At 37.4% G+C, this 20,141-nt stretch overlaps 1 protein-coding gene across 1 annotated transcript in view; it reads right to left on the bottom strand.

The window, feature by feature from the left end:
- Positions 1–20,141, bottom strand: part of LOC107750775 (neuroligin-2-like) — a 166,232-nt gene that overhangs the window by 83,060 nt on the left and 63,031 nt on the right. The window contains exon 2 of the mRNA XM_016566301.1: positions 16,129–16,919. Within this exon, the coding sequence (XP_016421787.1) occupies positions 16,129–16,600 (472 nt within the window). The 5' untranslated portion in view covers positions 16,601–16,919. The remainder of the gene's footprint in view (positions 1–16,128; positions 16,920–20,141) is intronic.

Below are 20,141 nucleotides of genomic sequence, written 5' to 3'. Positions count from 1 at the left end.
AAGTTTGAGTTTTGCCTATTCCTTGCATTATAATGCTTCCCATTTTTGTTCAGAATCATTGAAGACTCAATGCTGTGCTTAGTTTGCATCCATTTCCCACCCTTATGTAAATGAAGTTCAATAAAAATACAATGTTGGTTAAAAGATATGTATATGCATTTAGCCTTTGTACGCAATAAAGGGTGACTCATTCCTGTTATGCAACACAAGCTCATGCCCCTATATACTGTATATGATTAAAAAAAGTTTTAATTTTTATAATCTCAATTTTAATTCAATTGATTATTTATTTATTTAATGGCAAAGCCATTAAATCCAGTCTTCAGTGTCATTTGATCCTTCAGAAATGATTTGAACAAATGTGACCCTGGACCACAAAACCAGTCATAAGGGTCAATTTTTCGAAATTGAGATTTATACATCATCTGAAAGCTGAATAAATAAGCTTGATGTATGGTTTGTTAGGATAGGACAATATTTGGCCAAGATACAGCAATTTGAAAATCTGGAATCTGAGGGTGCAAAAAAATCTAAATACTAAATCACCTTTAAAGTTGTCAAAATAAAGTTCTTAGCAATGCATATTACTAATCAAAAATTAAGTTATAATATATTTACAGAAATTTACAAAATATCTTTATAGAATATCCTAATGATTTTTGGCATAAAAGAAAAATCGATAATTTTGACCCATACAATGTTTTTTTTTTTGTGGCTATTGCTAAAAATATACCCCAGCGACTTAAGACTGCTTTTGTGGTCCAGGGTCACAAATCCATTTGGTGCTCAAGTAGCATTTATTATTGTTATCAATGCTGAAAACGGTCAACATATTTGTGGAAACCATAATACTTGTTTTTCAGGATATTTTAATGAATAGGAAGTTCAAAAGAAAAGCATTTGTTTGAAATAGAATTATTTTGTAACATATATTTACCTTTAAAATGTAATGCATCCTTGCTAGATATACGTATCAATTTCTTAGACCCCAAATGTTTGAAGGCACATACACACAGCTGAGCCATTTTCCTAATTTCTTCATTATTATAATTCCTCTCTATATAGACTTATTGTCTCAGGATGGCCCTTTAACCTTCTGAAATCAATTCCATCCAAACTAAGAGGCTCATTTCTACTTTCCACTCTCTGATTTTTACCTGGATGGAGATATTGCACCCAAATTCATCCTCCTCCAATCCATTTGACCGTCGCTTGCCTCTCTCGTATTCATTTTCTTTCTACTCTGCTGCACGCCTCCCATCCAATTTTTTTTCTGATCATCTCTCCTCATCATTTCTCTCCTCATAACCTCTTTTCCCAAAGCCTACCTTCTCTCTATTCTCTTTGGTGCTTACGCAATCTATTATTTCAGCCCCAGTTCCTGGTGCTGACCTTGCTGTGCCCTCTGGCCTTAACAGAGCAGCTGACACCAGCAAACAGCTTACGTGAGAACGTGCGCACGTGATGCTCTTCTGCTTTTACACACATGCACGTATTTGTGCGAGTGTGAATGTGGTTAACGCTTTAACTGTTTTTGTTGAGATGTTTGTGGTATGAAGGTTTTTGCAAGGCAGTTTGTTTATCATTTTGTATGTGTGTGGGTGGTATAAATATGTAAAATCATGCTTTGCATGCATGCACGTGATTGCATGTGTGTCTAAGTGTGTGTACATGTGTATACATGATCGAAAGTAGATGAACGCTACGCAGGAGTTACACAAGGTCGTTGTTTTGCGTGGATGAGCTGTTCGCACACACACACACACACACACACACAGCAAGCCTCATCAGCAGATGCCAGTCGAATTACACACTCCCTCAGTGTTAGATGTCAGGGCTCGTAATCAGGCCGGCCACAGGTGTCTGTGGACCGGAACGTTCTAGCAGGAATCTACCCTCTCCTCTGATATCCCAAACGGGGGGATATGAGTTCAATCTGCTACCTGTGGCTCACCCTCTTTACAGAAATATGATTCAGAAAATCAGCTTGAAAGAGGAATGAGATAGCCAGATGGCTTCCACCTGATGTTTTCATGCCTCTCAGCTTCTCCTGAGTGGAAATGGGTAGAAATTAGAGCGGAGATAGAAAGAGAGCACCCAAGTGACTTTGATAGACTGGATATAATTGAGCTCTATTTAACAGCATTAAAGATGCCTGGCCGACCTGGTGTGAAGTGCGTTTCTATTATACGACATGGGGAGATGTAAATGAGAATTAGATTTAGCATTAGAGGCATTTTTATTAAACAGAGTATTTCCACAGTCCAGCATGGATCTATAATGAGTTGAGTTTTTTTTTCTCTCGCTTTGATAAAGTCGTGAGGAAGATTCTTGGTAGAGAAAGGAAATATGTAGCAGTTGGTATCACTGACATACAATTACATTTTTTTTATTAATATTTTGAATTATCTTTTATATTGTCCATTTTTTATTTTAGTTAAATGTTTAGTAATTTAGTTGTGTATTTTGTCATTTTTATTAGTTTTTATATGTGACCCTGGACCACAAAACCAGTCATAAGTAGCATGGGAATATTTGTAGCAATAGACAAAAATACAATGTTTGGGTCAAAATTATTGATTTTTCTTTTATGCCAAAAATCATTAGGATATTCTATAAAGATATTTTGTAAATTTCTGTAAATATATCAAAACTTAATTTTTGATTAGTAATATGAATTGCTAAGAAATTCATTTGGACAACTTTAAAGGTGATTTTCTCAATATTTAGATTTTTTTTTGCACCCTCAGATTCCAGATTTTCAAATAGTTGTATTTCAGCCAAATATTGTCCTATCCTAACAAACCATCAATGGAAAGCTTATTTATTCTTCTTTTACATGATGTATAAATCTCAATTTCAATTGAGATTTATACATAATTTTGACCTCATTTTGTGGTCCAGGGTCACATATGTGTATATAGTTTTTATTCATATTTATTTAGGGTTTAGTTGTTTCAAGTTAAACTAAGTGAAAACGAGAAATGTTAGCAACTAGATGAAAAAAAATGAGTTTCAGATTTGTATTATTTTATTTCAGTTAATTTGAATGTCATTTCAAGTAACAAAATGTTTATTTTTGTTTTATATGTTTTATTTAACTATAATAACCTCTGATAGATACAGGATAGAAAAGAGATTGATTAAAAGAGAGACACAAAGATGGTACAGTAATAGTATCAGACAGTAATACCATATAGTTTTAGGGGGTTAGGGTTGTCCTAAAATGTCACTATTAAATAATATTAAATTCTAAATCAAAATCAGTTGTTATTTGGAATCTATTTTACTTTCATAATGTAACATTTTTCTGAGTGAAACTGGATATTCAATAAGGAAAACATACAGGGTTTGATTGATATCCAATCAGAAAATTAATTGGATTGGTTGGCTATACATATCAGAAAAGAGGCTAAATAAATGTGAATTTGATCACTTAAAGCAGTTCCTCAGTAGCTCCTACAGCAGTGGTTCTTAAACCTGTCCTGGAGTACCCCCAGCCCTGCACATTTTGTATGTCTCCCTCATCTATCACACCTGATTCAACTCATCAGCTCATTAGCGGAGACTGCAAGACCTGAAGTGGGTGTGTCAGATATAGGGAGACATACAAAATGTGCAGTGCTGGGGGTACTTCATGGAGAGGTTTGAGAACCACTGGGTGCTTCTCAAACGGAAGGCTGCATCCTACCGAGGCTGCGTCCTTAGCTCAGTCCTTCAGAGGCTTGTAGGCTTGAGTCCTCCTCGGCATTAAACGCTAGAATGAGACAGTCTAGTAAGTGCGCGTGGCTACGTCACATATGTTCCCGCCCTCACCGCCACGGCACGAAAATACTAAGAAAACTTCAAAGTAAAAGTAAATGCAAAATGGAAAAGAAGCAAATAAATATATATATATTAAAAAAAATTTCATACACAGCTTGAGTAGCAAGATTGCGTTCAGTTTGAACTCTTTCTTCCATTTTGTATTTTTGCGTAAGAATAAGAAGCACTTCATGTTTTTTAGGAGTCTAACTTGCAAACGCCAGACCACTGATTCGGCAAACCTGCTTTCCTGCAGTCCGTGTTCTTCTGACTATTTTGTAGTAAGTAACGAAGATGCTTCGGGGAAATGTATCAGAGTAAAAGTATACATTTTAAATAGGAAATGTAGTGGAGTAAAAGTAAAAGTTGATTGAAATATAAAAACTCAAGTAAAGTACAAATACTCCCAAAAAATACTTAAGTACTGTAACGAAGTATTATTACTTCGTTACATTACACCACTGGCGTTTAGTGAGTCTGACGTGGCAGCCGAGATATGCAGCCTTCCGTTTGAGAAACACCCAATGTCCTACAGCATTTGTCTATTGCGGAGTGTATTTCCAAATCTAATTAAAAGCACCTGAATAAACTAATCAAGATCTTTGGTTTTACTTGAAAATTACATCCAGGTGTGTTGGAACATGATTGGAACTAAAACTCTGGCTGTGTCCAAAAGCTGAAAAATGACACCTCCGCAGGCAACATATGGAGGTAAGAAGGCAACAAGGCACGTCCAAACCATATGACTGTGTGACATCTTGTCTACTGAGACACCTTCATGTGATTAATTTTTGAAGGCAGTATTGATGTATCCTCCTGCCTATAATATCTCACTCTCCTGTGCATTCGATGCTGTGACAGTTAAGCTAAAAAAGGCAAGAAATTAGTATTGTAATAAAAAGCTCTCTTATTTTGTAGTAGATCATTACGTTCTCTCAGAAGCCTTTCTGAAATCAGTTTCGGGGATGTACCTTTGTTCACAAACACTGCCTGCAAAGTCACTGCCTGATAAGGCAGCAAGGCAACAAGTCAGCTGCCTAAGTTTTTGGACACAGCGTAGGTGTGAAAGTGTCTTTATATACCCATGGTCCTGAATGATTATCATATTCATATGCCATGATATTTACACTGAACTCCAAAGCAGTGGTTCTCAATCAGGGGGTCTCATTAAACTACCAAGGGTGGCTTAAATTGAGAAATTATTATTATGAAATATTTTTTATTTTTTCCCAATAATGATTGAAGAACATACAGTTCTGGATTAGAACATAACTTATGGAAGTTAGTTGAAATGAATGAATCGTGGTTTAGTAATTTAATATATTAAAATAATTAACCATGTTAATTAATTCAATATATCAATAAATAAACAGCAGAAATACCAAAATATTGTTTTGGAAAAAGGGTTAAGAACCACTGCTGCAATTCAGTATATATAACCCTATTATATTACTATCACAGTAGTGTCCAAAAAGCCACAGTATTGCCATGGTACCACATACTAAAAAAATGTAATATGGTGGATTTGGAGAGGGAAAGAGAGACAAAGGATAAATAGAGAATAATAGGAGGCTGAATGAAAGTGGAAGGAGTGTTTGGTGTAGATAGAAAGAGAGACACACAGAGATAAGGTGATTGGGATGGAGTGAATGTGTGAAAAGAGGAGTATTTCAACAGAGCAGAGCTGGATGGGATGACATTTAGGTGTGGTGGAGATGCAGACAGCATGAAGGTTAAAACTGTTTCCCCGGTAACCCCCGCCGCATGGAATTAAAGCTGGGTCTCCAGAGAAACATGATGCCTGGCGATATATCTGCCTGCTCAGTCATAAAGACTGCAGAGAGCTGTCATAAGACTGACATTAGACTCTTCAAATCCTGCATACAGCTGACATGAGCCAAGAGCTCATTATAATGACTGCTGTAATATCATATCCTAAGAAAAAATGCACTTAAACGGTCCACTACTAGAGAGATTAAAAAAATCTAAATTAGTATCTTTTAACTAAAAATATCAAAGCATCCTTAAAACAAAATCAATTATATATCTGAAAAGTAAAACTGCATAAGATATTGTGTATTATGTATTTAGAGAATGTACCGTACATGTATTTGCATTTGCATTGCTTGATAATTTCACTTCTTTTAGCATAAATCTCATTAAATTTATGGTGTAATTCCAGTGTATGATATATACACTACTGCTTCAAATTTGTGAGTAAGATTTATTTTTTGAAAGAAATAAATATGTTCATTCAGCAAGGATGCATTAAATTGATCAAAAGTGACAGCAAAAACCTTATGCAATAAACAGTCCTTAAAATTGTATTATTATTTCCAGAAAAATATTCAACCAAATATGAACTGTTTTTAACATAGATAATTATAAGAAATGTTACTTGAGCATCATATCAGCATATTAGATTTTTTTATTTTTTTGAAGGATCATGTGACACTGAAGACTGGAGTAATGGCTGCTGAACATTCAGCTTTGCCATCAGTGTAATTAAATTACATTTTATATATTAAAAATTGACAATATTACTGTTTTTACTGTATATTTGATCAAATCAGCACAGCCTTGATATAAGCAGGTGACACTTCTATCAAAAACATTTAAAAACCTTTGAACGGTAGTGTAATTAGAAACATTTCTTAGTTTCTTAACAGCCACCAAGAGTAATACATGAGTTCAGGGTCGAAAATGAACACTCGCCAAGTGCCAAAGGCAAGTTAAAATTGGCTTTGGGTGAATAAATTGAAGGCCAGTTGGCCAGTAACTTTATTAAGAACTGCAATATAATTGCATGATTTAAGACAGGGGTGTCCAATCTGCTCCTGGAGGGCCACCTTCCTGCAGTATTTAGCTCTAAAGCGCTCCAACACTCCTGCCTGGAAGTGTCTTGTAATCCTGAAAGCCTTGATTAACTGGTTCAGGTGTGTTTAATTATGAAGGCCCTCCAGGAGCAGGACTGGACATCCCTGATTTAAGTCAAATCTGAAGAAAACACCTGTCAGGACTAACAAACACCAACTTTTACCTCAATGTAGTGACATATGGCACACTGTATGTATTACGATATTAAAATATGAGGTACATATAGGTCTTTATGTTTTTGATCTGTACTGTTTGTCACAAACATGCAGAGAAAACGGCTAAAAATACAGTAGAAAATTTAATTTACGAACAAATCTCAATAAACCAATTATTAATATATATTTTCATAATTAATATCAGATTCTAATGCATGCATAACAATTAGAAAAGCATAGGAAAATGCTGTCGGTTGTAATCATAAAGTGTCTTGGAGAGCAAAAACATAATCATAACTCTGCAATTATGGTTTGTGACAGCTAAGTCAAACACTCCATAGTGACTTATGAGGCCTATTAATGACTTTTGTCATTGTGTGTGTCTGTGTGTGAATGTGAGAGATTGTGTGTATGAGTGAACACATGACAGATGCAGGCTAATCTTGCCGATTTAATAGAATCTAGCTCATTTTAAGTGACTATTGTTTTTCTCCTTTTCCCGCTGACGTTGCTGTAATCCTGTTAAAACACACAAAAGCAGCCGCTAATCACATGGATCAAAATAGAACACGTCACTGTCACTGACAATGTTCCACCACGCCAGCATCTTCTCTTCTCTTCTCTTCTCTTCTCTTCTCTTCTCTTCTCGCTCTCCTCCTGCTGTGTCCCCATTAACAGTTTCAATACCTCCATTCCACAGAAATCTGCAGATTTTCTCACAAAATCAGCATAGAATATGGCAAAAAACTATGCCTAGACCCGTCTATGGGACGTGTACCAGATCTTTTTTTTCCCCCTCACACAGTAAAAACTGATATAAGGTCAGACTGGTTCACTCTTCACGTACTCTCAAACTTCCTTTTTATTTTTACCTTATTCCATCTTTCTCCCCAATTGCTCTTTCCTTCTTTGCCTCTCCCACAGTTTCTACTTCCACATTCATCCTTCTCCGAAGCACCAGGAGAGGTACAACCCTGTGTGTGAGTGTGAGTGTGCGTGTGTGTCTGTTTTTGAATCTAATTTGCATTCACAGCCACTTGCCGCCTAAGCTGCAGCAGGCACTGAAGAGACAGCCCTTTGAGCTACACGGAGAGAGAGAGAGAAGGAGAGAAAGAGAGAGAAGAAACAAGTGAGAAAGAAAGCAGCAGGAGGAAGGAGAGGGAAAGAGAGACAGAGAAACAGAAAGGAAATCAGAGGGCAATGGCTCGGCATGTATGCATATGTTTCCATGTTTCTCTATGAGTGAGAGGAAAGATGCAGGGTGGCATTTTGAAGCCTGTTACCACCCAAGACAAAGAAACTACTTAAAGTAGTTGTTAAAGAAATAGTTATTTATGTGTCATTATTTATTATTTACTCACCCTTATGCTGTTCAAAACCTGTATGATCTTATTTTTCTGTGAAAAAGGAATATTCATGTCATTACCGTAGTCAACCGTATAAAATTTTACTTTGAGAAAATAACGAAAACATTTTCGTTAGTTGAATCTCAATGATATTAAAGTAACACTAGTTCTAAGTGACCCTGGGCTGTCAAGTATCAAAATGGACAAAAGGCACCATAAAAGTAGTCTAACTCATGCACGTTATTCCAAGTCTACTGAACTCGTATAATAGTTTTATGTAAGGAACGGACTACAATGTATGTAATTATTAGTAATAGTCTTTCCCTCTGGTGAAGCTTTTAAATCAAATTCAGTGGTTACAGCGTAGATGAAAAGTCAATAGCATCAACATCAAGTGTCTCATGACAAAAGATCATGATATCAAACCAGTTACTGATGTGAAATACAACGCACAAGACATAACAGAGAACTATTTTTATGGTGCCTTTTTGGCTTAATTTTTTTAGCTTGACAGCACGCTATTCATCACTATTAACTTCAACACCATTCAAGGGTTTGAAATGACATGATAGTGAGAAAATAATTGGAGTGAACTATTCCTTCAACTTTTCACACCAAACCTCTACTTCATTTCTGGTGGCAGGCCAATATATATCACAAAGGCCAATACCAGACATCAGTAGATATCTGTCATTTTGTAATTATCGGCATTAGTCAATGTGTTTTTCTTTTTGGCCTATAAGTGTCAGAAGCACTGAGAAGCCTAGTGCCTAATTGCAGACGTGGAGGAGCTCTCATTTCTGTCTAATAAAAGAAAGGCGAACGCAATAATACTTTTTAATATACCGTCGGCTTTCAGAAAATACACATTTGCATCATTTAAACAAGCTTTTGAATACCTATTAAATATTTAATTCCACAAACCTTGCAAACGTCAGCAAATCCAGCTATTAGGTGCAAAATTTTTCCTGTATAAAACACATGTACTCTGTGCATGATAATCATAATAGGATTAAAGAGTCAAGAAGTTGCTATCTGAAGTGTAAATATGTTTATTTTATAGATTTTTTTAAATAAAAGTTTTTTATTTTATTTGTTTCCTATTTTGTTCAATGGAAATTAAATATAAATTTAATTGTAGCAGTTATTATGCTTAGGCTATTTTGTAGCCATTGTTAAATTAAAAAGTTTGATATATGTATATTGGCTATCAAAAAAAAAAAAAAAAAAAAATTGGTCAACTACTATTAATTTCCAACAACATTTAGCCATTAGCATAAATAAAGTCCTCCATTTTATCTGTAGCAATTAGACGGTCCTGAAAACAGCTTCTTTAGACACCTAATCTATACGTGTTTATTAATGGAGTCCATTCATTCATGGTACTTTCTGTAACAGTCCCAGAAGTCAGTGGGATCTTTAGTAAGCTCGTTTCCATCAATTGCTTGTAACTGTACAAACACCTCCGACGACAACTGATGTCAAACCAATTAGCTTGTTAGCATGTGAGGAGTTTCTGCGTGAGGCAAAGAGGAGAGGAAGAAAGAAAGCACGGCACGACCTGGAACAATGCGCTATCTGCACAACAACGGCCTACGTCAAGAATTCACACACACCTAATAACTTTCTCTCAAGTGGTTCTCTCTTCTGTGGCTATAAATAGAGTGTGTGGCAGAGCTCTTGCTAATTCCTTCATTGAGAGTCTACTGGTAATGCACAAGGATGCACACACACGCTCGCACGGCTCTGACGTGCTTCCTGACAGCTACACGCAGGAAGAGCTGAGGGGTTGCCAAGGCGACCCCTTCCCCTGCCAAACCCTCATTCTGTGTCAGCCTTATCTATCCATACATATCTGTTCTCATCTCCTTCCCTCTCCATTTTCCCTCCATTTCTCTGCATCTCTCTCATTTACTTTGCTTATTCGGTCTCCCTTTGCAGTATATTCATTCTTCATTCTCACACTTTACATCTTTATTACTCACGTCCCGTCTTATTCTTTTTCTTGTGTCCGTCAGCTGTTATCTCATACTTTTAATTGAGTATTGTTATTCTCTTGAGCTGACAGCCTTATAGACACATTCATTAACACACACTTCCTCCCCAAAATCTCATGGCCCAGCAGTCTAACAATATAACAGTTCTGCTCTGGGATTTCCACACACACACACACACACACACACACACACACACACGATTCCAAGTAAGCCTGCACACGCGTTCTCAGCTGGAAAGTTACCAATTTGCTCTCATTACTTTCCACTAAAAACTCCACACTGAGAAACTGACCTCGGCTGATTCCATTGGTTTGACCTTGCTTCAAAATTGAAGCCTTCCTTTGGTTTTCATTCAGTGAAAGGCGGAAACACTGTGGAAAAGAACAAGCTACAGTAATTCAGGGGAGAGAAGGCTAAATGATTTTTTTCCCCTCTAAACATTCATTTGGTCATAATATGACAATGATGCCATTGCTAAAAGCAGCCCACCTCCGAGTTACACTCAACCGATCCTGTTAAAAGTCAAAATCTCAAACACTCCAGCTGTAGCCTGTAAACTTCTGTTGGAATATTTGTTTTTTTTTGTTTTTTTGTCATGCGTTGCAGAGTTGTTTTTGTGCTTCTCGGCTTCTAATACTTCAAAGGGGCCCGCAATGGTCCGTCTATATTCAGAATACCTCAGAGCTTCCAGGAGCTAATTAAAAAACGCCCTCCACACCAACGCTCAGGTGCTCTCCGAAGCAGTTTTGATTTCCCTCCCATAGAAAACAAGAGTGCTATTCGAATTTCATCTTTTGTTCAAGCGTTCCCTCATTTCTTTCTTCTATTTCTCATTTCTACCTCCTTGGCCTTTGGGATACTTCAATATATGGTTATTGTAGCTCTTTAAGGCAGAATCATGTTATGTCAGCTTTGTGTAAAGCCAATCTATTCAGATTTTACTTGCTTGTTGATTTACTGATCAATTTATCTATTTTTTGCTTAAAAAAATGAGAAAATCCTGTAGGCTTTGTGTTCTCTCTCGGTCAAATCGATCTGACAGAGAAGAGTGAGTAGACAGGCTGGTGACAGTATCAGGTGGGCTGCAGAGTGCACAGTCATGCTAAAACCAACCCATCAGTCCTGCTCACACATGCCTCTGATTGACCATCCGCCTCCAGCCTTCAAACAACTCCCACAGGTCCTGCTACTTTCTCCCCAGGCTTACTCAGCCCTGCCATAACCACCGGACGAGAACGAGAGAAAAGAGAAAATAAATTTGGGCATCCAAAACAAGAACTAGGCTTTTAATAATAACAATAATAGGCTCCACATTTGTTTGTCGAAAAAAAAAGGAAAATGTCCATGTCGTTAATGACTGCTACAGATAACGGCAAAAATTTAAGTTTGGGGTTAGTTGATGTTTGACATTAAAATAAAGGGGCCATATGATGCTTTGGAGTGTTACAAGCTCTTGGTGCATAAAGAAGATCTGTAAAGTTGCAAAGACTAAAGTCTCAAATCCAAAGAGATATTCTTTATAAAAGTTAAGAGTTAACCACGCCTACCTAAAACAGCTCGTTCTAACACGCCCCACATACCTACGTCACGATGTGTGGAGATTTGCATAACGCTGCCCAAATAGCGCCTTTTATTCTCGCTGTTGCCGCCGCCGCCATGTTGTGGAGACGCTGTGTGTTTCGTTGGTAGCGCTTGTTGTTTGTCATTTCTCCGATCACAAATGCAGACATGGTTTTATGTTTACGCGGCGTGATGCAACGCAACGCGTAAAAAGACAGTATAAGTCATTATAATCAGTAAGTATGTCCCCACTGGATGCAACAAATTCCTCGTTTATAATGGGCTTTATAGGTTTTGTCTCGTCGTGCCGGGAGTACATTGCATTACACCAAATACACAAAATAATGTTCTTTTTAGCAGCATCATATGACCCCTTTAAGACTTTTATTCCACAAGGACAACAAAAAAAGACTGTAAATACTTTTACATTGCTACAGAATATTTCTATTTCAATTAAACACTGTTCTGTTGAGCATTTTCTTAATTCTCACGCAAACAGTGAGCAGCACAACTGTTTAAATAGAAATGTTTCTTGAGCACCAAATCAGCATATTAGAAAGATTTCTGAAGGTTCACGTGAGACTGAAGCCTGGAGCAGATGCTGAAAAAAATCAGCTTTGCCATCACAGGTATAAATTACATTTGAAAATATATTGAATAAGAAAAGTTATACAAATAATTCATAATATTTCAGATCAAAACTACTTTCAAAACATTAAAATATTTTTATGGAATTATGGAAATCAATTCCATCCTGTAAAAACATAAAATATTTAAATCTAGTGGCATCTGAGAATTCAGAATTCTGCTTTAGTTTACTCTAAAAGAGGCTATAACAGATGTCACTATATATAGTCAGAGGAACAAGAACAAAGGGAGACAAATAATGAGACTATATAGTGCTGTATAAGTTGCCTGGGGCAGTTTGGGGCCAAGATGGTCCCCACATATAGTAACTGATGTAGTAGCTTTGATCTCCTGTCCACCCCCTCTTCTAACTCTCACATGGATCAACTGCAGTACAGCATGCATACACTTCTGTAAAAGAATAAATCTGCAGTTCTAACGCACTTGACTTGCTCTACATATGTAGGACTAAACAAAAGAGCTCCTTTATTAAATCTGAACTTATATAGTCATGTACAGCTTAATCATGCTCTAAATTAAGGAATTAATCCACCATTTGGTGTGGAAACACAATGCACTGGATAACGTATTTGTTCTAAATAGCGACTCTGATGCGCAGGATTGCAAGCCAGTTTGGGAGAGACTGAGTGGATTAAAGGGAATTTGGGGATTTGGGAAAATGGAAACTGGCACATTTGGGAATCTAGGAATCGGCAGATTTGCAGAGGGCTTTGTGAAAGACACATGGTGCAGAGAAAGAGATAATGTGGGATGAAAATGAGTGTTGGAAGACAGAACGAGAGAGAGTAGAAAGAGAAGGAAGGAAAAGAGACACATTGCTGATGGTGTCAAAAAACAAGAAAACAACACTGGCATCTTTGCTGTGAACAAACATTCACACGCCTATGCAGATGTTCAGTCTGACTGCAATGTGCTGGAATATGCTGCTGATGTGCTATGACTGAGGCATTATATACTATGCGTTGGCATGTATATAGTGCACATACGGAGGTAATAATTTTGATGACTTTTTCCTCATTAACACGGGTTGCAAATTACAAAGCACTCTTTCATAATAGAAAGAATTGCTTAAATAAGACAATTACCATTGTAAACACAAAACACCTCCACTGGCTGCCAAAAAGAGATAAAAACTGAGAGGAAAGGAGCAAAAAGGGCGCTGAGACTGCAAATTACTGCTGATGTCAATTATTTGTTTCTCTAGGCGACTTGGCGGCTGGAACCTTAATTGCGAGAGAAAAACACCTCCTCGCAAATCAGCTCTTTCCATCCTCTGAGAGTATCTGTCCACTTTGCTCTCTCTCAAAAGAAAAAAAGACAAAAAAGAACTGGAAGAGGAGAAGAAAAAAGACAAATGTTGAGGGGTTTTACTTCAGTCTGAAAAGTTAGTCACTTCTTTGGTTTGTTAACTCTCCATCAATTAACCCCAATTTGTCGTAAATGTACGTCTTATACTGGGGCATAAGTAATTTCCCAGAATGCTTTAGTCTTTCCAGCTGGCCTCACTCTTTAAGTGAATCATAGGGTAAACTATTCCTGACAAGTCCTGATCCAGAGTGCAGGGGACTGATCATAACTGGGAAAAGGCAAGGACATGTCCTTAGTCAAGGTCTGGTAAAGCTGCACCAAAGTTCAAGGGCAGAAAATTATTTCATTTTCACTGTATGGTACTTTGTAGTGTTAAAGAGATAGTCCAGTCATAAATGAAAATTCTGTCATGATGTACTCACCCTCATGTCATTCTAAATCTTCCACAGAACACACAAAAAAAAAAGATATGTGACCCGTGCTGGCAAAATGAGTCGGAATACGCACGGTCTAATTTTGAGCTACAGGCAAAAGAAGTGAAAAATGTCCGTTTTGGTCGAATTTGAGGTTTTTACAAAAATGAGTTCATTAAGCCCTCTTCTAGTGAACCCAATGCTCCAAATAGTAATTAAACATCTAAAAATGATCTTTATTTGTACATTTTCTGAGAGGAGTAGTCTATAAGTTTTCAGCATTCCAGCTTCGTGAATATTCATATTGAATTCTCGCTGACATGAGTCCAAACCAGTAAAATATGATTTTTAAACCCATGTTGATGAAAACAAAAAAACGATCACGCTGACTGACATTTGCAAAGTGCGTGCGTAAAATGCGCCTCTCCCAAAGCACGCGATCTCCTTATAAAGTAAATTATTGCAAAATAATTAATGTCTTGGCGAGATTCACATAATCATTTACATAAACATTTAGTTAATAGTTGGGGATAAATCTGATGTGTAACATTATATTAGATACATGCATTGCAGTAGGTCTTAATATAGATCTGTCTCAATGTTAATCATACATTAAAAGAAAAGAAGGAATCATTCGCTGATTAAATAATTAATTAATTGATGATTAATTGATTAATTGATTAATTATGATTAATTGATTAAACTACTGTTTACTTGCATCTGTTCTAATTTTTAATAACAAAGATAAAATAAAAATAGCTATATTTTGATTAAAAGTATAGTATAGGCTAATTACTATTAAGAAAAGAATTGGAGGAAAATATGCAACGTTGCTAGGTGATTTTGCTTTGGAATCTTCAGAAAACTTTAACTCGATTTTTCTCAAAATCAACTCTGCTGACTCCGCTTTCAAACGGATATATCTCAGTCATGTTTTGTCCGATTCCAACAAGTCATATATCATTTTGAAGGTATTTTAATGGAGAATGTGAAAATAAAAAGAACTCATTTTTGAAAATTTGCTCAGTCCGACTCATTTTGCCAGCACGGGTCACATATTTTGAATAATGTTTCAACTGTTTCTGTCCATACAGGGAAAGTCAGTGAGGTCCAAAACAATTCTGGACCCCACTGACTTTCATTATATGGACAAAACAAGACATTGTTTGAAATATATTCTTCTGTGTTCCAAAGAAGAAAGCAAGTCATAAAGATTTGGAACAACAGTAAAAAGTAATGAGTAAATGACAACAATTTTTAATTTTGGGCAAACTATCCCTAAATATTGTAGCATCTACTATGCAGCACATGTAAAATGCATGTCTATAGGTTCTATTACTCAATAGAGTGCAGCAGTTGGGTTCCGGAAGTAAAAACCCCATTCATTTTCTCCATAGGGGAATTGTTCTTTAACTTATAAACCTTTGAAGACAGACCTACTGTGAGCTACGAGGTTGTTAACTAGATAAATTACCTATGATTCTGCAAAACAATCTCCACCAATCAGAGAATCCAAACAAGAGGATTGTGCCAAAATAACTTCTTAGCACCTGCCCACTCCCAAGAGGCACTGAGAATGTCATATTAGGGTGAGTCTCCCTATTTGTATATGTTCATAATATTTGTATATAATGCATATTTTGCAATAAACATAAAATATATTGTTTCTATATCCATAATAAATATCAATAGTTCTATACTTACTCATCTTTTTTTTTTTTTTTTAAGATTATTTCATTTGCAATGCCTTTTGGGACTGTAGTTCCTTCCCTTATTAAAGTTTTGTCTTTTTGTCTGATTTTCAAATATTTTTTGCTTCAAAAATAAGTTTGCAATGTTGTGATTTACCTCGTAGCTGGTTGGTTTTGTTCATGGCTTATAACCCCTTGACTTTTTTAAAATCCCTATGGGAAAATATTTCCTGAACCAAGGCTGCTGAAAATGTGGATGGGCACTGTTGCACTCTACTCCCCTATTAGATATAACCATAATGCTTTGCTGTGTTGTGTCAGACACTCACCATCCTCTGTGGGCACATAGACGTTGAGGTAGAGACAGTCTTCGCTCTGATTCTGAATGTAGGTGGCGGCCACGTCCAAGTTGTCGGTAAACCACACAGGCAGCATGATCTCAGGTAAAACACCATGCACGTTCTGCGGGCAAACAGGGGCGAACTGTGTAGCGTTCCGCACTTCCTGCCAAGACCCAGGAGCTTCCGGCGGCTGAAAACGACGGTCTCCGATTGGCGCTGTGGCATAGGGGACGCCAAGGTACTGTTCCACGGGACCCAGAATCTCGTTGTTAAGCTCTTTTTTAATCCCGCGCAACTTGCCGTAGTTTGTGGTGACGGTGGGGTATTTGGAGCCGGGATCAATGCGCTGACACGATGCCAAGGTGATCCACAGAGTCAACCAGAGGAGAGTAATTGCGTGGGTGGCCTCTGAGTTGCGGGCATGGCCCAAATCGCATTTGCAGGCATGGGGCAGATACATGACTGTCTTGTTTTTTCCTTCTTCGCTTCGCCGGTTTATTGACTTCCGCTTTGCTTTATCACGGGTGAAGGGCAAAGGAAACAGACCAAGAAAAAGTGGTCCTGCTGGTTTGTTTTGGTCTTTCAGGGAGCAAGAGGGAGGACAGGAATGGGGGGACTGTGGAAGGGTTGGGGTGGACGAGGGGCTGTGGTTGTGCTCAGCCCTGGTGGGTTATCGTGGAAATGCAGTAGAGAGTAAAGAAGAAAAGTCTGTTACGTTCCATCTCCCTCAGCCGTCCTCATGGGGTTAGTTAAAGAGGTCACGCAGATGATTGCTGATCCTGCCAAGAACAACAAAAAAGATAAGGGTTAGTGATCAAAGGTTAATGTGCAAGTTGCTACCCTTTGCATGCACATATCAGCCACATGGATTTGTACAATGTTGAATGCTGCAACCTGGATTAAAGGGATAGTTTACATGAAAATTCTGTCATCATTTACAAACCCTGATGTCATTGCGAACCTGTCTAACCTATTTTCCTCTGCGACACAAAAGATAATCTGAAGAATGTCTCAGTGTTTTTGTGTCTATACAACAAAAGTCGATGGTTGTTTTGCACCCCACTGATCTTCATTGCAAAGGTGTGGTCACATTTACCATTGATCAACAACATTTCACGAAATCCAGTTCTATCATGACAACTCTTGGAAGATTGCATGGTAATGGATATGAAAATGTTAATGTATTTGGTCTTGGCGGAAAAGATCTGCTACGCTGCTGCTGCTGTTGGTTATTGCTGTAGTTGTAGATTATTGCTGCTGCTGCTGCTGCAAGCAAGTATATGAACTTGCTACTGCCAAAACATACGCAGATATGGTGCATTGAGTATTTAGAACATTCTACTGCTGTACAAGCAGCATATAGAATAACCTGTAGCAGATCTATAAAGGTGGAGCTGGGGAAGGTGAAGGGTTTCAGAGGAACTCTCAAAGTGCGCTGCGAACTTCTCTAGTGGATGCTAACCAGCCATTTACTGTAAATGTAAAGCAGCAAGCTTATTGGCTGCATATGCAACATGAACCAATCAGCTTGTGCCAAGTAGATTAATGCTGTTAATATCATCAGTTTGCATTAACGACCCATCAGCCTGTGCCATCTAGAGTTTCATGACAGAACTTGGCATTCATTTCAACAGGAATTTGTGTGATCGGGATCTTCGCGTGAGAGCAAAAAAGTTCTCCACATGGATTTCACCATGTTGACCAACAGAAAGCTGCTTGGTTTGAAAGTGAATTCTGTGTGAGTAATGATCCATACAGTATCAGTACACTAATACCAATGGACAATGGAGCTTTATTTGTGACCACACATGAAGTCCAAAAACTGCTGCAACTTTCTTTAAAATATCTCATTTTTTGTTGTGCAGTCATACAGGTTTGCATCTACTCTTGTGGATGAGTAACTTATTTTTAGGTGAACTATCCTATTAAGCATCTTGCTGGCATTGGTGATAACTGAAGGATTTCCAGGCGGATTGAACTTACAACCTTTTAGTTTCTAGCCCAGATCTTTAATGACAAAGCAAGATTGCATTTGAGACAGAACACTGAAACAAGTAAAACAATTCTATAACATTTCCCATCAAACATTAATGGTTTTCAAAGTTTATATGAAGCTTAAAAATTCAATGACTCAGCAGTTACAGTGCCTCCCGTAGGCTTCTACGTCTAAGCCCTCGAAAAAAAGCAATACTGCAGGCAAATGACAGCTCAGACGACTCGTTCAGGGCATTATGAGGATCATAAACACAATAAGACAGAGACAGGGAGACAGTGATGTGAAGGAAAACATCTCGAAACACCCACACAAAGAGCCTCTATCAGTCAGTTGTGACTAACAAACTAAAAATAGATGTTATAGCTCTCACATCCTGAATGAAATCATCTGTGCGGATATGAAGTCTAATTAAGAACCGACGCATTTCGCCGTGAACGCATCTTTTGTTTTTTAAAGCCTCTAATCGCCTGAAAGAGCTGATTGATGCTTTAAACTTTGATGTTGATTTCAAATGGTGTTAGCATTTAGCCAAGAGCGCCTAGCTTAAGCATTTTAACGGTTAGCTAAGACAGAGGAGAGAGAGATTTATGTGATGTGAATGGATTTAATGTGGGTTTAGATTTGAAGTCCGGACAAGATGGAGGGCAAAAGGTCAAGCATAAGCAGTGAACTTTAAAACTAATGGAGAAAGAGGCATTAAATCTCAACTCCTGAGATGACAGGAATGTTATAAATAACAGCACCGAAGGACACAAATAGGAGCAGATTAGAGACATTACAAAAGGTAGGCGTAGAAACAGACTGAAAATTGAATGAGAAATCATAACACTAAATATGGCTGCTCTACAGATGGATTCAACATTGACGTCATTTCCTCTGGCTCCAGAGCTGAGGTGATTGGCTCAAAAAAAATCTGGTAATGATGGCAGATTTCAAACCAAGCAACGGCCATTGGGAGAAATGGGAATGCTAACAGAGCGCTGTCTGCAGGTATTATAGACCTCCTTGGTGCAGTAAATGTGGATGGCAAGCTATTTAAAAAGCAAAACAATGCTTCCTCATCATCATCACCATCATCGTTAATGTGGCAACAATCATCATGCTGAATGGACTCCTCCAGTGATATTACTTTATCACCATCCTATAATAGTCTCATTTAATGTGGCCATTAGCGTTTCTAGTGCAGCGCTGTCGTCGCCTTGTGTCTGTCTTTTTGTTATGCCAATAAAGCTATTTGAATTTGAGAACTATGGATTGGAGAGAGAATAAAAAAGAATGAGAGAGAAAACCAGAGGTGTGAAGACATAGCAGGTATTTTGCTCAGGGGCCTGTACAGGCACTAGCGCTTTAAATACGGATAAATGCTGTAAAAATACAATAGCAACTCTGGTATAAATCCCCCAGTAGTCTATATGTAATGTGGTATTTAAGGAGGTCAGACAGAAATGGGAAAGGAATAAAACAGTTGAGCTGCCTATTCCTATTATTAATGCACTGTAATTCTTCCCGCTTTCATTCATAATAATTTAAGACTCAGTACTGTGCTTAGTTTGCATCCATTTCTAACCCTTATGTAAATGAAGCTCAATAAAGATAAAATGTTGCATATAAGATATATATATATATATATATATAGGCATTTAGCCTTTGTATACAATAAAGGGTGACTCATTCCTGATATGCAGTACATGTTCATGCATGCCCCTATAATTTAGCCTATATGACTAAATATATTGGGAAAAAATTATAAAATTAAATCCTATACATACTTATACACACACATAATATTATATTATGTCTGGTGTATCCTTATATATCCTCAATTTAGGTATAACAGGAATGTACCTGTCAGTAAAAACAGGGAAACCTGAAAACTAAAAACCATCTTTCTCAATATCACTCCTCTTATAATTCGTCACTTTATCAGCCGTCTGTGTGTGTGTGTTTGTGTGTGTGTGTGTGTGTGTGTGTGTGTGTGTATTCTGTGGAGTGTAAAATAGAAGAG

The sequence above is a fragment of the Sinocyclocheilus rhinocerous genome, unplaced genomic scaffold, assembly GCF_001515625.1.
Source record: "Sinocyclocheilus rhinocerous isolate Xijiao unplaced genomic scaffold, SAMN03320098_v1.1 scaffold1564, whole genome shotgun sequence".
In the NCBI taxonomy this organism is placed as follows: Eukaryota; Metazoa; Chordata; class Actinopteri; order Cypriniformes; family Cyprinidae; genus Sinocyclocheilus; species Sinocyclocheilus rhinocerous.
Note: the sequence above shows the minus strand (reverse complement) of the source record. Positions and strands in the feature narration are given on the sequence as shown.